Here is a 12,848-nt window from a genome sequence, read left to right as displayed (position 1 = left end):
TACCACAGGAGTTGCTTCATCTATCATTGGCATACGGCTGTCTCTGGATTGAAAGCAAAAAAGTATTTTAACATGACCCAGTTGTTTAGCAGAACCTTTCTGATGAGGGAGCAAGGAAAAAGAGCATCTCCATTGGAAACAAGCTGATATTTAGGCAGAAGAAAATTGTCCTGAGGGAATTTGGTCAGGTCAGCTGCACAAACATCTCATGAAAAGTGGCATGAGATCTTTAATGAGAACAGATGGGCAGGAGCTGAGCTCATGCCACCTTTTGTAGCAAAGCTTTTCTTTACAGTAGGCAGCTGTAATGTGTGTGGCTCAGTGCAGAAGGACAGTAGGGTGCCCTCTACTGAACTGTCAGTAAATTAGTCTCAAGGTTTTCACTGTCATGGGGCATTCTGTGCTATAGCTATAGGGGCTTTCACAAATATGAACTATGATGATAACTATGATGGACAGATCTTGGAGCACTGTTATGACAAGTGGTGGATGCTTACTGATGTAGAAATCTTAGGTTTCTTTAGTGAGTAAATAAAATTTTTATAAATCAAGTCTCTTGAAGGGACAGAGCTGCTTACTGCAGTTCAGTTCCAAAATGCATGTTTAAGGGCATATGTTATTAAGGGCATATTCTCTTAGTTATTAAATAAAACGCTTCAAAAAGGGTAGCCATTGTGATTGCTCATAAATGTAAACCAAGGCCTCAAGAAGATCGTCAGCTACCCAGAGTCGTACCTGGGATCAGAATCAGAGTATAACAGAACATGAGTCTTCCATGCCACTAGACCACACTGACAGCCACACCTCAGGCTTTCTATGGCAGCACAATGTGCTGTACTTTTTTTCTGTGGTGACAGAAATGATAGACAAGGTCAATAATTCTGTGAGTTTCTAAACTTTGTTTGTTTGTTCTTTTGTTTTTCTTTAAATATGTGAATAGTGTTTTGTGTAATGAATTAAAGGTCCTTTTCCTCTACAGTGCTCCTATGACAGCTCTTGGAAGTAGCTCTTTTTTTTAAGCCTATTATCCTCTATTTCTCCTTGCGCTTATTGTTTTCTTTTGGGAGCTGCAGGATCTTACAATGAAATGTAATGAGGAAGAAAAATCACTAAGCACAGAGGCCTTTTCCAAGGTTTCACTGACCAACTTGCGTAGACCAGCAGTTCCAGATCTCTCCACAGACCTGGGGATGAACATCTTCAAAAAGGTGAGTGGAACAAAATTGTACTTTAATTTACCTCTGATTCACCTCAATGTCCTGGTAAGTAGCAGCTGAAGGTCTGCTTGGAATATATATATATTCATGCCATATGTGAGATTGACTTCTCTTTCCATTGGAAATGATTGTGTGTTATTACATAGGTTTTTATATGCACATTCCAAACACAATACAGAAATCTTTATACAAATAACTGTCCTGCTGAAACTGCATGAGGAGAGGCTACTCAAACAGTGCTGATTTTTAAGTGCTTGTGCTCACTGTAGTTCCAGCTAATCCAGTGAGTTTTTCCAATGTTTTTACCTCATGAAGCTCTGGGTTTGCAGCTATCCAAGATACTTAGAGTTTTGTGGATTCTACGAATCTAGCTCATGGTCTGAGAATGTCATAAAATTATACAAGGGCATCCATCCCAGCCTAGGGCAAGACTGAGTTCCTTTAAATACTCATACGGTCCCAGAGTGCAGATAGTTGCTATCAGGGTAAATGGCCAAGATAAAAAACTCAGACTGGAAGGTTACACTTGGGCCACACATCTGTATTATCTTTTTCCCTCAAATGGTAGTTTGCCATGTTTCAAAGTCTCTACCTGCTCTCGTATTTGCTCCTCTTCTTCCTGCAGTTTAAGAGCCGCAAAGAGGACAGGGAGCGTGAGCGCAAAGGGTCAATTCCTTTCCACCATACTGGGAAGAAGCGGCAACGAAGGATGGGGGTGCCCTTCCTTCTCCATGAGGATCATTTGGATGTCTCGCCTACTCGCAGCACTTTCTCCTTTGGCAGTTTCTCTGGAATCGGAGAGGACCGGCGTGGCATTGAGAGAGGAGGATGGCAAACCACCATATTAGGTGAGATATTGATATCTCTGCCCCAGGTTCTGTGTCATTCCTCTCCTGAACATTCAGAGAACAACAGAGGCTCTTTATTTCTTCATCCATCCTGTTGCCACCTTACGTCCTTGGCTCTGTTTGCAGCGTTACACACCTGTTTCTAGAAGTGGCAACTGTGCTGACAGCAGACCTTGAATGACTTACGCTTTAGTTCCCTTTTTCTCTGAAAACTACCATCTTTACTGGAATAACAGCTACTCTAGAAACCTGTAGTCATGTCTGTACCACTTCAATGTACTTTCCCTGAGTGGTAGCAAGCATTGCACAACTGCACCTTAAAATAGATTCAAGGAATGGTTACATCCTCTTCTTTTAAAGAGAAATCTCTGGAGAGGGAGCAATATGGTCATTAGGAGTACGGCAAAAAATATTCACAGTCTTCCTCAAGTGGATACAAAATAAATAGGGTATTGTCTCAGATAGTGGGGCTTACACTGTCTTGATATTGGAAAGATACAGTGTTTAAATCTAAATATTGGCTCCTTCAAGCTTCCACGTTCACTGAACAGTGTCTAGGCATTGTTTCTGTTTCATAAACTTATTTCTAGTGTCATAGATTTCATCCTGGCACCCTTTCATGGAGATGGTAGGCAGCAAAATGATTGCCTAAAGCCGTGCCATGGCCTTCTCATTTATACCAGCTTAGATGGCATCATTTGGTAAGCTCTCCATTTTAAACATGTCCCTCTTTGGGACACAGGACAATGAGCTTAGCCAAGCGAATTCTTAAAGATGCACGTGTTTTGTCAATGGTTAATACACGAACACCTACAGATTTGTACAAGAATAGCAAACTTAGTATCCAAATCCTCTTACCCATATCTTCAGTAGCTCAAGAAGTTTGCTACATTTTGATCACAGGGGCTCCAGGATCTTGTCCTGGCTTAACCTACAGTTCTTTCATTCTGATATCTTGGTGAAATCACGTATTTCAGATCCAATGAACAGATCCTTTGCTTTAGCACTCCCCATCTTAATATACCTATTTCTTTTGGGCAAGGGGAGAAGAAGCCAAATTGCTATAACTTGCCCCAAAGGGTCGTGTCTTTCAGAGCTGACCAATCTTATTTTCCTGAAGCTGCTGGAGGGTGACAGTGTGGGTGTCAGCTAAATCAGTATGTGCTGATGGGGAGAGCCTTGCAGAGAGTGTATAGATTCTGTCTTAATGTCAATGAACCCTGGTGAGATATCTCACTATAATGTTTGGTTCTGCTTCACAGGGTCCTAGAAGGCCTTGCCTTTTGCTCACTCCAATCCTTCAATTTCTAACCTCAGTTACTGTCTCTTGCGTCCAAGCACCTCTCAGACAAGTAACCTAAATACTCATGTCATGTCTTCACCCTAGGAAAGTTTACCAGACGGGGGAGCTCTGACACAGCCACGGAGATGGAGAGCCTAAGCGCCAGGCATTCACACTCTCATCACACGCTGGTCTCTGACCTGCCGGACCACTCAAACAGCCATGGAGAGAACACAGTCAAAGAAGGTAAGTTTAACACATCAGGAACGAAACGTTTCACTGAACTATCAACTCCAAGAAGCTAAGGAAGTGTTACTATTTCCATGTATGAATATATGACTAATTGTTTTTTCCGTTTTTATTCCTTACCTCTTGAGGTTTTTTTTGTAGAAAAATGTTCCAAACTTTTCATGTTTACCTGGTGCAATTTGTAAAAAAAATTGGCAGCCATCAACGGGGAGAAGGCAGGGCTTGGCGTTTTTTCACCTTACCACAACACAGCACAGAAGTTTGGGCAGAAATTTGGTATTGATAACTTTAGTGGTTTCATGGGGAATCTTGTGGTATTTAATGCCCCTTCACAGTCCCCAGCTTCTGGATTGTGCTCAGAATCACAGGGTTTTTTCTTAATTCCCTGGGTGCCAAATAGAAGGCTGGCTTTTGAATTTACTTGAAATCTCCCTGAGGCCCATCTGTCTTGGAGCCCTCTGCAGAAATAGCAATGCCAGTGTGATCACGATGGGAGAGCCTCTGGTGGGATGAAGTCTGCTCCAGAAGGAAGAGTCTTTCTACTGGCAGGGCAACATCACCTTTGTCAAACAATGTTAGCCAAGCAGAGGAAGGCTCTCCTCTGTCAGCATGGCTGTCTGCACCAGAGCACTTTGCTGGCACTGCTCCTACTGCCTAAACACAGAGAATTTGTTTTCTCCCTCGTACACAGTGCTAGTGGCAAAACCTGGTTGTAGAGATTGGGCCTCACTTGTGGCAAGTGCAGCCTTAAACCTTGATGAGGGAGCAGGATGTCAGATGCTCCATGGAGCAGGGCACAGTCTGTCTCTGCACAAGCTGTCAGGCAGCATACCTAGGAGGCTGCAGATGCACTCACGTGATATGTGCTGTAGCCTTGGAGCTCTCAAAGATCCATGCTCTTTTAGCACAGCAAATCTGAATAATCTGAGAGAGGATGGATTTGCGTCAGCTCTAATCCAGTGTAGGCACATCTCCTTCATCTCTGCTCTGTGTCTCCTGGGCAAAGCTCTTCTCCTGGATCAATTTTGTGGTGTCTGTCTTCCCAGCCTGCATTTGTTCTATAGGGCAGTAATCCTACTTGCTACAGCAGCTTCCAGCCAAATATTTTCTAAAAGGTAGCCATATGCAATGCTTGTTTTTCTAGTTGTACTCCAGGTACAATTGTGCAGCAGCTATATAATAGGACAAATCATACTATTTCTAGTGGTAGTCTATGACTTTGAATGAACCATTCTGTAGTTAGAGAATAAGTATGAATACTACACATTTGTTTTGTTTTGCAGAGAGTTTATATCCAAGCATACTGGTCATTCATAGTTTCCCCATCTGTTGTCTACTTTCCCTGGCCAGGAGACATTTGCTGATAAGCTCATTTCTTCTGGCTGACACACTGAAAACCAGAGATAAAAAACTAGTTATGTCCTAGGTAGCTGCTCAAGAGGAGTCACGGGCACATGCTGCAGGCATGCATGGATGTAAATGAAGACTCCTTAGTCCTCCTTCCCTGCCTCTGTGAGTCCCATCCAGCAGTCAGCCCTATCAGTGATAATGAAATAAAGATACAACACAGGAAAAGTTACTTTATGTAGGATTTGGATATGGAATTTTGTTAGCCATTTCAAAACAAACTAAGCAAAACCTTAGTGAAACAAAAAATAGCTACCCTTGGATAAGCATCAAACTTGGTAGCTCAGGAACAAAATTTCCTAATTCTGTATTGTTATCTTCACCATGCAAATTTCAGTGAATGCCATTAAAAAGTCACATTTGCCAGCAAGTAATCCTGTGATTACAGGCAGCTAATTCCTGCCCTGATCATTGACCAAATTGTAGCATACTTCAAGATACTGCCATAGACCTTAGAACATTTCTCACAATAAATAGTGGTAGTTCAGTGCTGGCAGGGTTGCACAGGCTATGAGGAAATGTAGTCACCGCTCTGGCAAGTTATTTGCATAATATAACCAGTCCATCGCTGAGTCAGTGCTTGAGGAATCTTATTAGATGTATGTTATTTTATTCATTAGAACACATTAAATAAATAGCCTTAGGTAGAGGTTCTTTGTTATTCCATAGCCCTCTTACTGTACTGCCTGGCAGAAGGTGGTCCAATCAACACTGTGGGACACATAGGGTCTTTCTACACTACAGGGTGTATAAACCTACTTACAAAGCACTAAGGGTGGGAAATTACTAACATCGTGGCCTGGAGTTCAGCATGAGTTGTAAAACCGTGGTGAATCCTTGATAAAAATTGGCCTGTGTAGCCAAAATTCTGTCACTACCTGAGCTAACCAATTTAAAGTTAAGCTTGCCTGTGTCATGAAGTCCCTTCTCTGAGCACTGTGAACTTAGACGCCACATTGCCTTTCTTATCAGTCAGCTTTGCATTTTGGAGATGGTTTAGACTGTCACAAGTACTGTTAGGAACACACTGCTCCATTTTTTTCAGCTGGTGTGATGGAAATATTTCAAACTGTTGTGACTTAGAAAGCTATTCCAAATTGGTGTTGCTGTTACCCTACCTTCACTCCTGAATCCAGCTGCAGAGTCCTTCCTCTTTCCCTCACAGGGGCAGTGCTGCCTTTAAGACCAGGCACTGGACCAACACAGGGAGCAAAGCTAGCCAAAATCTAATCCCCCTTTTGGATTAGATCTAGACTGGCTGAGCTCCCTGATCTACTTAACTGCCCAGTTAACCAAGATCAACTTAAGCTGCCATGGAACTGTACTGCTAGAGCAAGCTTGGGGTTGTTCTAATTTGCACAGGCTTAAGGGAAGAAATGAATCTATGCTTTCATCCCTGTACCCATGATAGGAATTAGGAACCTGTCTTGTCTTTCAGCATTAGAAGCTGCATTAAGAGCTGCTCCCTTCTTGTAAACAAGGACAGCCTCAATTCACCATTTTGTAACTCTAGAGATGGAAATTTACAGGTAGCCATTTTCCTCCCTGCAGTGCGGTCCCAGATCTCCACCATCACTGTGGCCACCTTCAACACTACCCTGGCCTCGTTCAATGTGGGCTACGCTGATTTCTTCAATGAGCACATGAGGAAGCTTTGCAACCAGGTGCCTATCCCTGAGATGCCCCATGAGCCGCTTGCATGTGCCAACCTCCCACGGAGCCTGACAGACTCCTGCATCAATTACAGTTGCTTGGAGGATACGGATCACATTGATGGAACCAACAACTTTGTCCACAAGAACGGCATGCTGGATCTCTCGGTAATTGGCAAGGAAAGAGGAAAGCCAGGCCCCTCTTCTGTCAATATAGCTGTACCATTGAGATCAGGGTTTTGATGGGCTTTTCCTCCACCTCTTTATATGACTTCTCTCAGCAGTACATAAAGGTCAGTCAGATACATTTGTGCATATCATAAAAGTCTACTCTGAGATACTGCAACTCCTGTTACTCCTTGCAAGGAGCGCATGTGCATGTGGAATGCACACATCAAATCTTAAGTGATATTATTTAATGGCTGTGTTCCTGGGGCGTGCACCAAGTTCCCTATAAAATAGTATAAAACTGAATAGCACCTTTCTTCTAATGGCACCTTAAAACTCACCTTTTCTGCATTCCCCTTAATGACTTGACAGCTCCTGGTGCACTGAAGCAGTGTTCTCAGGCTCACAGATGTCATCTCATGGTTTCCTTTTCTGCCTGACTGTGCCCAGCCTGTGGTTTCTTGTCTTACACCTAGATTGTAGGCTCTTGGGGTTGAGGGTTGTGTGTACTTCATTCTGAGTTTGTACTGTGCCTGCTATAATGAGTCTCTGGTCTGTGACTAGAATTTCCAGGCACTAAGTAGTACTAGGAGAGAAAATAAGTCTGACTTTAAGTATGATGTTTGAATCTCCCAGGTTGTCCTGAAGGCTGTTTACTTGGTCCTGAACCATGACATCAGTTCCCGGATTTGTGATGTGGCACTGAACATTGTGGAGTGCTTACTTCAGCTTGGTGTGGTGCCCTGTGTAGAGAAGGTTCGGAGGAAGAGTGACAACAAAGAAAATGAGGCCCCTGAAAAGAGACCAAGTGAAGGATCCTTCCAGCTCAAAGGGGCTGCTTCTGGTGGTTCAGCTTCTGGATTTGGGCCTCCCCCAGTCAGTGGAGCTGGAGATGGAGGAGAAGAAGGAGGTGGTGGAGGAGGTGGAGGTGGAAGTGATGGAGGTGGTGGAGGAGGAGGGCCATATGAGAAGAATGACAAAAAACAAGAAAAGGTTTGTCTTGCTTCCCTTTATACAATACCTGAATGTACTGTAAGATCTGTTAAGATTGAGTACGCATGTGTATGCAACTGCCCTTCTGTTTTCCCTCCTTTTTTTTTGCATGACAATCACAAATTAATTTGTTTTGCTCAGGTGCTCACTTGGGGTTCCACTGAAGAAACATGTTTGGGAATTCAAGCACTGTAACTACTCCAGCAAAGCAGCTGCCAAAAGCAGAGTTTGTGAGCTTTGCGTGGACATTTTCAATATCTTGTCAAAGTGCCTGAAACCCTCAATCACAATGATTTTTTTCAGGTTTATTATTCATAACTTATAAGGGAAAACAGAACCCGGTGTGTGAGCACAGTTTGTTTTCTTTGGGGCCAGAAATCATAAATTTTTCAGTATTGCTATAAGAATTGGCCAAGAGACACTGTTGCTGACCTCCAAAGTTGCAATTCATAGTAGCATAATACCTAAGACATTTTTAAAAGGTGCTTGTTTTTCTGCTCCAGCAAGCTAGCTCTCTGTTTTTCAGCCAGAATATTTTGAAGTAAATGCCAAATGGTTTTAATAGCAGCATGTAGGGGACTTCACATTTATAGCATGACTTTTTGAGGGGAGCTGAAAGGGAGGGGGCTCGTCCCTAAACTTGAAGAATAATTGGAGTAAAGATTTCAAGAGTAACAACTCAGTAATGGAGTGTCTGAGAGGAGAAATGGACAGCAATTTGTTAAAAGTAAAATGCTAACAAAATGCCAGTGGTTGTGCCAGGGTTTCACACCATCTTTCTCTCTATGACTCTCAGGATGAAGGCCCATCTGTCAGTACCCATAGGCTGGCACTCACAATGCTGATCAAAATTGTGAAGTCCCTCGGTTGTGCCTATGGTTGTGGGGAAGGACACCGAGGGCTCTCTGGAGATCGCCTGAGACACCAGGTATTCCGGGAGAATGTAAGAGAATTAAAGCTCATTAAAGCGTCCCCCTTGTACTTTTGACATCAGCTGCTGAGATTGCTGTCTGCCCCCTCTGTAGCTTTCTCTGTATTGACAGTAAATGTGTTGCTCTTTGCCCCAGCTCACAGACTGTGTTGCAGCCCAGCTGTAGCAGATTTTCAGGAGATTTTCAGCTGTCATGTTACCTTCTAGCCCCTGGGGCTTGCTAAGAGCGCGCTTGAGGCCCAGGGTCCTTCTGAGTACCCTAATGGGTACCCTTTGCTGGGAAGGGACAAATACATGGGAGCAAATCCCCTGTGTGAGCTGGTGTAAGTAATTTTTCACATTGACAGTACCCCGACAGAGTACGCTATTTACAAGAGGTGCAGCTATCTTGGGTTGCATATCTGAATCCAGAAGTCTAAGGTGTAGTTATGTCCACCTTTCCTAATGGTGATTATGACTGGTTGCTGCTGGGCTGCTCCATCAGCTCCTGATAGTTGGCGTGCACTGTGCTTGCAGGCATGTTAGTGTGCTGCAAGGAAGTAGAAGGCTCATGCTCTGTTGAAGGGCAGGGTGGATAGTAACTGTAAATTCCTTACATTTTTGATTCTGCCCAGTTTGAAGCAGTGAAAAGTGCCCCGGATGTAGCCCAGACATCTGAATTCATCCAGAAGAGTTTGACTCCCTGAGATCAGTCCAATGCCCTGTCAAATGTGAGCCTTTCAAAGGCTTTCTCCAGCACATGCCTCCTCCTCACTTCCTGTGCTTGCAGCAGAGAGCATTTTTGATGACTGTAATGAGAATTTACACTGTGCCCATCCACGGTGTGGGTGGGAGCCAGGTGCTTCTCCGTGGCTTTGGTTAGCCTGAGCTATGCCAACAGTTACAATTTGGTTCTGGGATCTGAGCTAGGTGGCTCAGAGATGGATTGGCTGCCTCTGTACCATGCAGTGTTCTTCTGTTAGCTAGACTCCCAGGTACTGAGGAGACTGCAGCAGTAACGTTAGTTCTGGACACAAAGGGACAAGATGGGGTAAGAGAGTCTCAGCGGTAACGGTAGAAAGGTTCTGCACAGAGCACTGGTTGAACATCTACCATATTCATGAAAATGTCAGTTAGGCTTTTATGTAATGTTGGAGCTGAGCCAGCAGAACATTCAGGCCTATGCATAACATCGAGCATAAATGAATAGGTCTCTTGGAGCCAAGGTTCTTATCAGACTCATTGAATTGAGGTATTTATGGGAAGAGATTTTCCTACACGTCTAAGTCTGCTGCATTTTCTGTGCGTTTGTCTGGCCAAACTGCTTTGCATGCACCATTTGTGTTGACTGCATGGACAATCACATGTCTAAGTTGACTGGAAAGTTAAGCACCCTACTATAGGTAGCAGGAGAGTTCATGTTTGCCATAGAGCTGGTATTTCAGATTCTCTAACTCCAGCCTGCATGGCATCCCAGTAGGATGGATACTTTTGTGATAAGAAATTGACAATTCGTAGTTACCAAATAAAAAGCTAATATTTTGCATGATACAAATTGGTCACTGAGTACAGGTGCATCAAATGGGTTGGGTCTGAGCCAGAGGCTGAAAATCAGGTGCCTGAGGCTAAGAACCTGTTTCACCAAGGCAATAAGCCTTGACTGAGGTGGTACATTCCTACTTAATTTGTATTCAGTGAGATTTTACCTTGGACTTGGGGAGAGGAGGACAGGCCTTGAGATATGGCTGGCAGTGACTTCACTACCACCTCCAAACAGTGGCACCCATACTGGTCCACTGTCTCCTTGTGCTGAACTTCTTGTTCGCTTCAGAGGAGAAGCTGTCTTCTGTTACAGGACCCAAAGCTTCTGGCTTCTAGGGGAGGTTACTTTAGACAGCACAGCAGAGCACTGGCTAAGCAAGAGCAAAAAATACCCTGCTCCTATTAGGAAAACTCAAACACATACTTTGATGGATATTGTTGCAGGCTCAGAACTGCCTCACAAAGCTGTACAAATTGGATAAGATGCAGTTCCGGCAGACCATGAGGGACTATGTGAACAGGGATTCTCTCAATAATGTGGTGGATTTCCTGCATGCTTTACTGGGATTCTGCATGGAGCCAGTCACTGACAGTAAGTATAGCTGGCATCAGAAACTCTCACTGGAATATTCCTAAACTGTACCATCAGAAAAAAGCCACGTCTTTTCCTTTTCCTTTAAAAAAGAAAAAAATGGTGAATTACTATCCTCAGAATGTACAGATCGTATCCTCAGTCAGTGCGAGTCAGGGGAGTTGGATCTCTTCTGATTTGACCACCCAGTGATCTCACCTAGTGATCTTGCATCACCCAGTACATCTGAAATTGAAGGCCTCTCTTTTGATTTGTCCTACCTGTTGTTCATGGCTCTTCAAAGAAAATATTTTCATTCAACTATGCCTCAGGCAGGAAGTTTTCTGCTTCATGACATGACCAAGCACCAGCTGGAATGGCCCGTTTAATCCAGGGTTTATTCTGAATGGAGATATAATTGAGCATTAAAACCATCTGTGGTGCCTCAGGTGAGGCAGTAAATAGCAAGAACAGATTGAATAAACAAGAACATGAACACACAGCTGCACATACCTGCAGTTACAAGCATGTGTGCATATGTGTCTATATATATTTTTTTTCTTTTGTTTTTGAGTTAGGAAAATTATTCTAGGTGCTATTAGAATGACCAAACATTTATGTTTGGTCAGTGCATGCAACAACAGTTAACAATGATTGTTTACAGAGTAGGAAGAGCTGCTCTGACACACTCGGGGAGTCTGACTAGTCTATTAGCCTACCTCTGATCCCAGGCACTTCAGAGAAAGCATCGAAAAATATTATATAGCAAGTTTTTGTGAGGAAGATGCCCATAGGAAGTTTCCCCAAGTATGCATCAATTATTGACTGGCTTGTGCTTTGAAGCATGGCAGCTCATGCAGCTTTTGAAAGTCTTTTCTCTCACCTAAGGAAACTGGGATGTTTTGTGTTATTCATATAAACGTGTAATTCTTTTTTGACTCTTTCTGAGAGCTTGGTCTCCTTGTGCACCTTGCAAGAACAGTATTCCTGTAGTTCAGAACACTTTCTTTTCATGAGTATTGTCACTTTTCAGTTTCATCAAACATATCTTATCCTTTAGAATAGTAAATAGAAAAGCTGGAGGTGTTGTTCAAATTCTATGCCTTATTCTGTATGTCTCTAAATGAGAGATGTGGATAAAAGGAAAACAGAGTGGTCCTGATCTTTTCAATCCTTTTTCATACTACAACTATTTCTAGGAAGATTTCATCCTTCTCATTTATTTTACCCTTCCCTTCTGCTTTATTTTTGTGGGGTGGGATTGAAGAACTGAGCATAGGATATTAGGTGGGGACTTGCCCTTGTCTCATGTATCTGAATCCATTTATGTGTGTCTTTAAGCCATCTTTTTTAAACTGTTCCTAACAAGGGGGCTTGCTTGTACTTGAATTTCACAGACAAGGCTGGATTTGGGAATAACTTCACCACAGTGGACAACAAGTCTACAGCCCAGAGTGTAGAAGGTATTATTGTGAGTGCCATGTTCAAGTCATTGATCACACGCTGTGCTTCCACTACACATGAGCTGCACAGCCCGGAAAACCTGGTAAGCACTTGATTTCATGTTAACAAAGTTACTTTTTCACTTGGGTGTCACCAGCAAGGCTTTACAGTGAAGAATTGATTCAGTCTAGCCAAATCCCTTGTGCGTAGCAAGCTATGCAGTCACAGCTGAAACATGATATAAATGTGATGCCCTCCTTGCATGCCTGCCTTGGAACCTGGGGACTTAGCCAGGATAAAAGCCGTGCACTCTGAATTGCATTTTCCTCTCTGCTCAAGCAGCTTCTGTGGGTTTTTTTTCCAAATGGATAAGTAGGATAGTCTGGAGCAAGGGATTAATGAACAAGACCACAGCCAGCGTAAATGAACATTCAGCAAAGTTAAAGACAGGTTACCTGGTGAAGGGCGTGGCCCACCCATGGCAGAGTATGTGATTTACTGAACAGCCGTTCTGTACGTCTTCCCAAGGTTTAGACAAACATTCAATTTACCAAATACCTGGAGGA

At 43.2% G+C, this 12,848-nt stretch overlaps 1 protein-coding gene across 3 annotated transcripts in view; it reads left to right on the top strand.

The window, feature by feature from the left end:
- The window catches only part of UNC80 (unc-80 homolog, NALCN channel complex subunit), a gene marked incomplete at both ends in the record, with an annotated part of 131,834 nt that overhangs the window by 23,027 nt on the left and 95,959 nt on the right, over positions 1–12,848 (top strand). For 2 of the 3 annotated variants that reach the window (XM_082311741.1, XM_082311742.1), the window contains 8 exons: positions 1,074–1,208; positions 1,843–2,065; positions 3,453–3,593; positions 6,555–6,823; positions 7,460–7,816; positions 8,613–8,759; positions 10,713–10,860; positions 12,237–12,385. In XM_082311741.1, coding sequence (XP_082167867.1) covers positions 1,074–1,208; positions 1,843–2,065; positions 3,453–3,593; positions 6,555–6,823; positions 7,460–7,816; positions 8,613–8,759; positions 10,713–10,860; positions 12,237–12,385 — 1,569 coding nt within the window. The remainder of the gene's footprint in view (positions 1–1,073; positions 1,209–1,842; positions 2,066–3,452; positions 3,594–6,554; positions 6,824–7,459; positions 7,817–8,612; positions 8,760–10,712; positions 10,861–12,236; positions 12,386–12,848) is intronic. The other variant, XM_082311743.1, reaches the window with a different exon arrangement.

This window comes from Platalea leucorodia (assembly GCF_965183815.1).
Source record: "Platalea leucorodia genome assembly, chromosome: 5".
NCBI lineage: Eukaryota > Metazoa > Chordata > Aves > Pelecaniformes > Threskiornithidae > Platalea > Platalea leucorodia.
The sequence above is the reverse complement of the archived record's forward strand: the minus strand, read 5'-3'. Positions and strand labels throughout refer to the sequence as shown.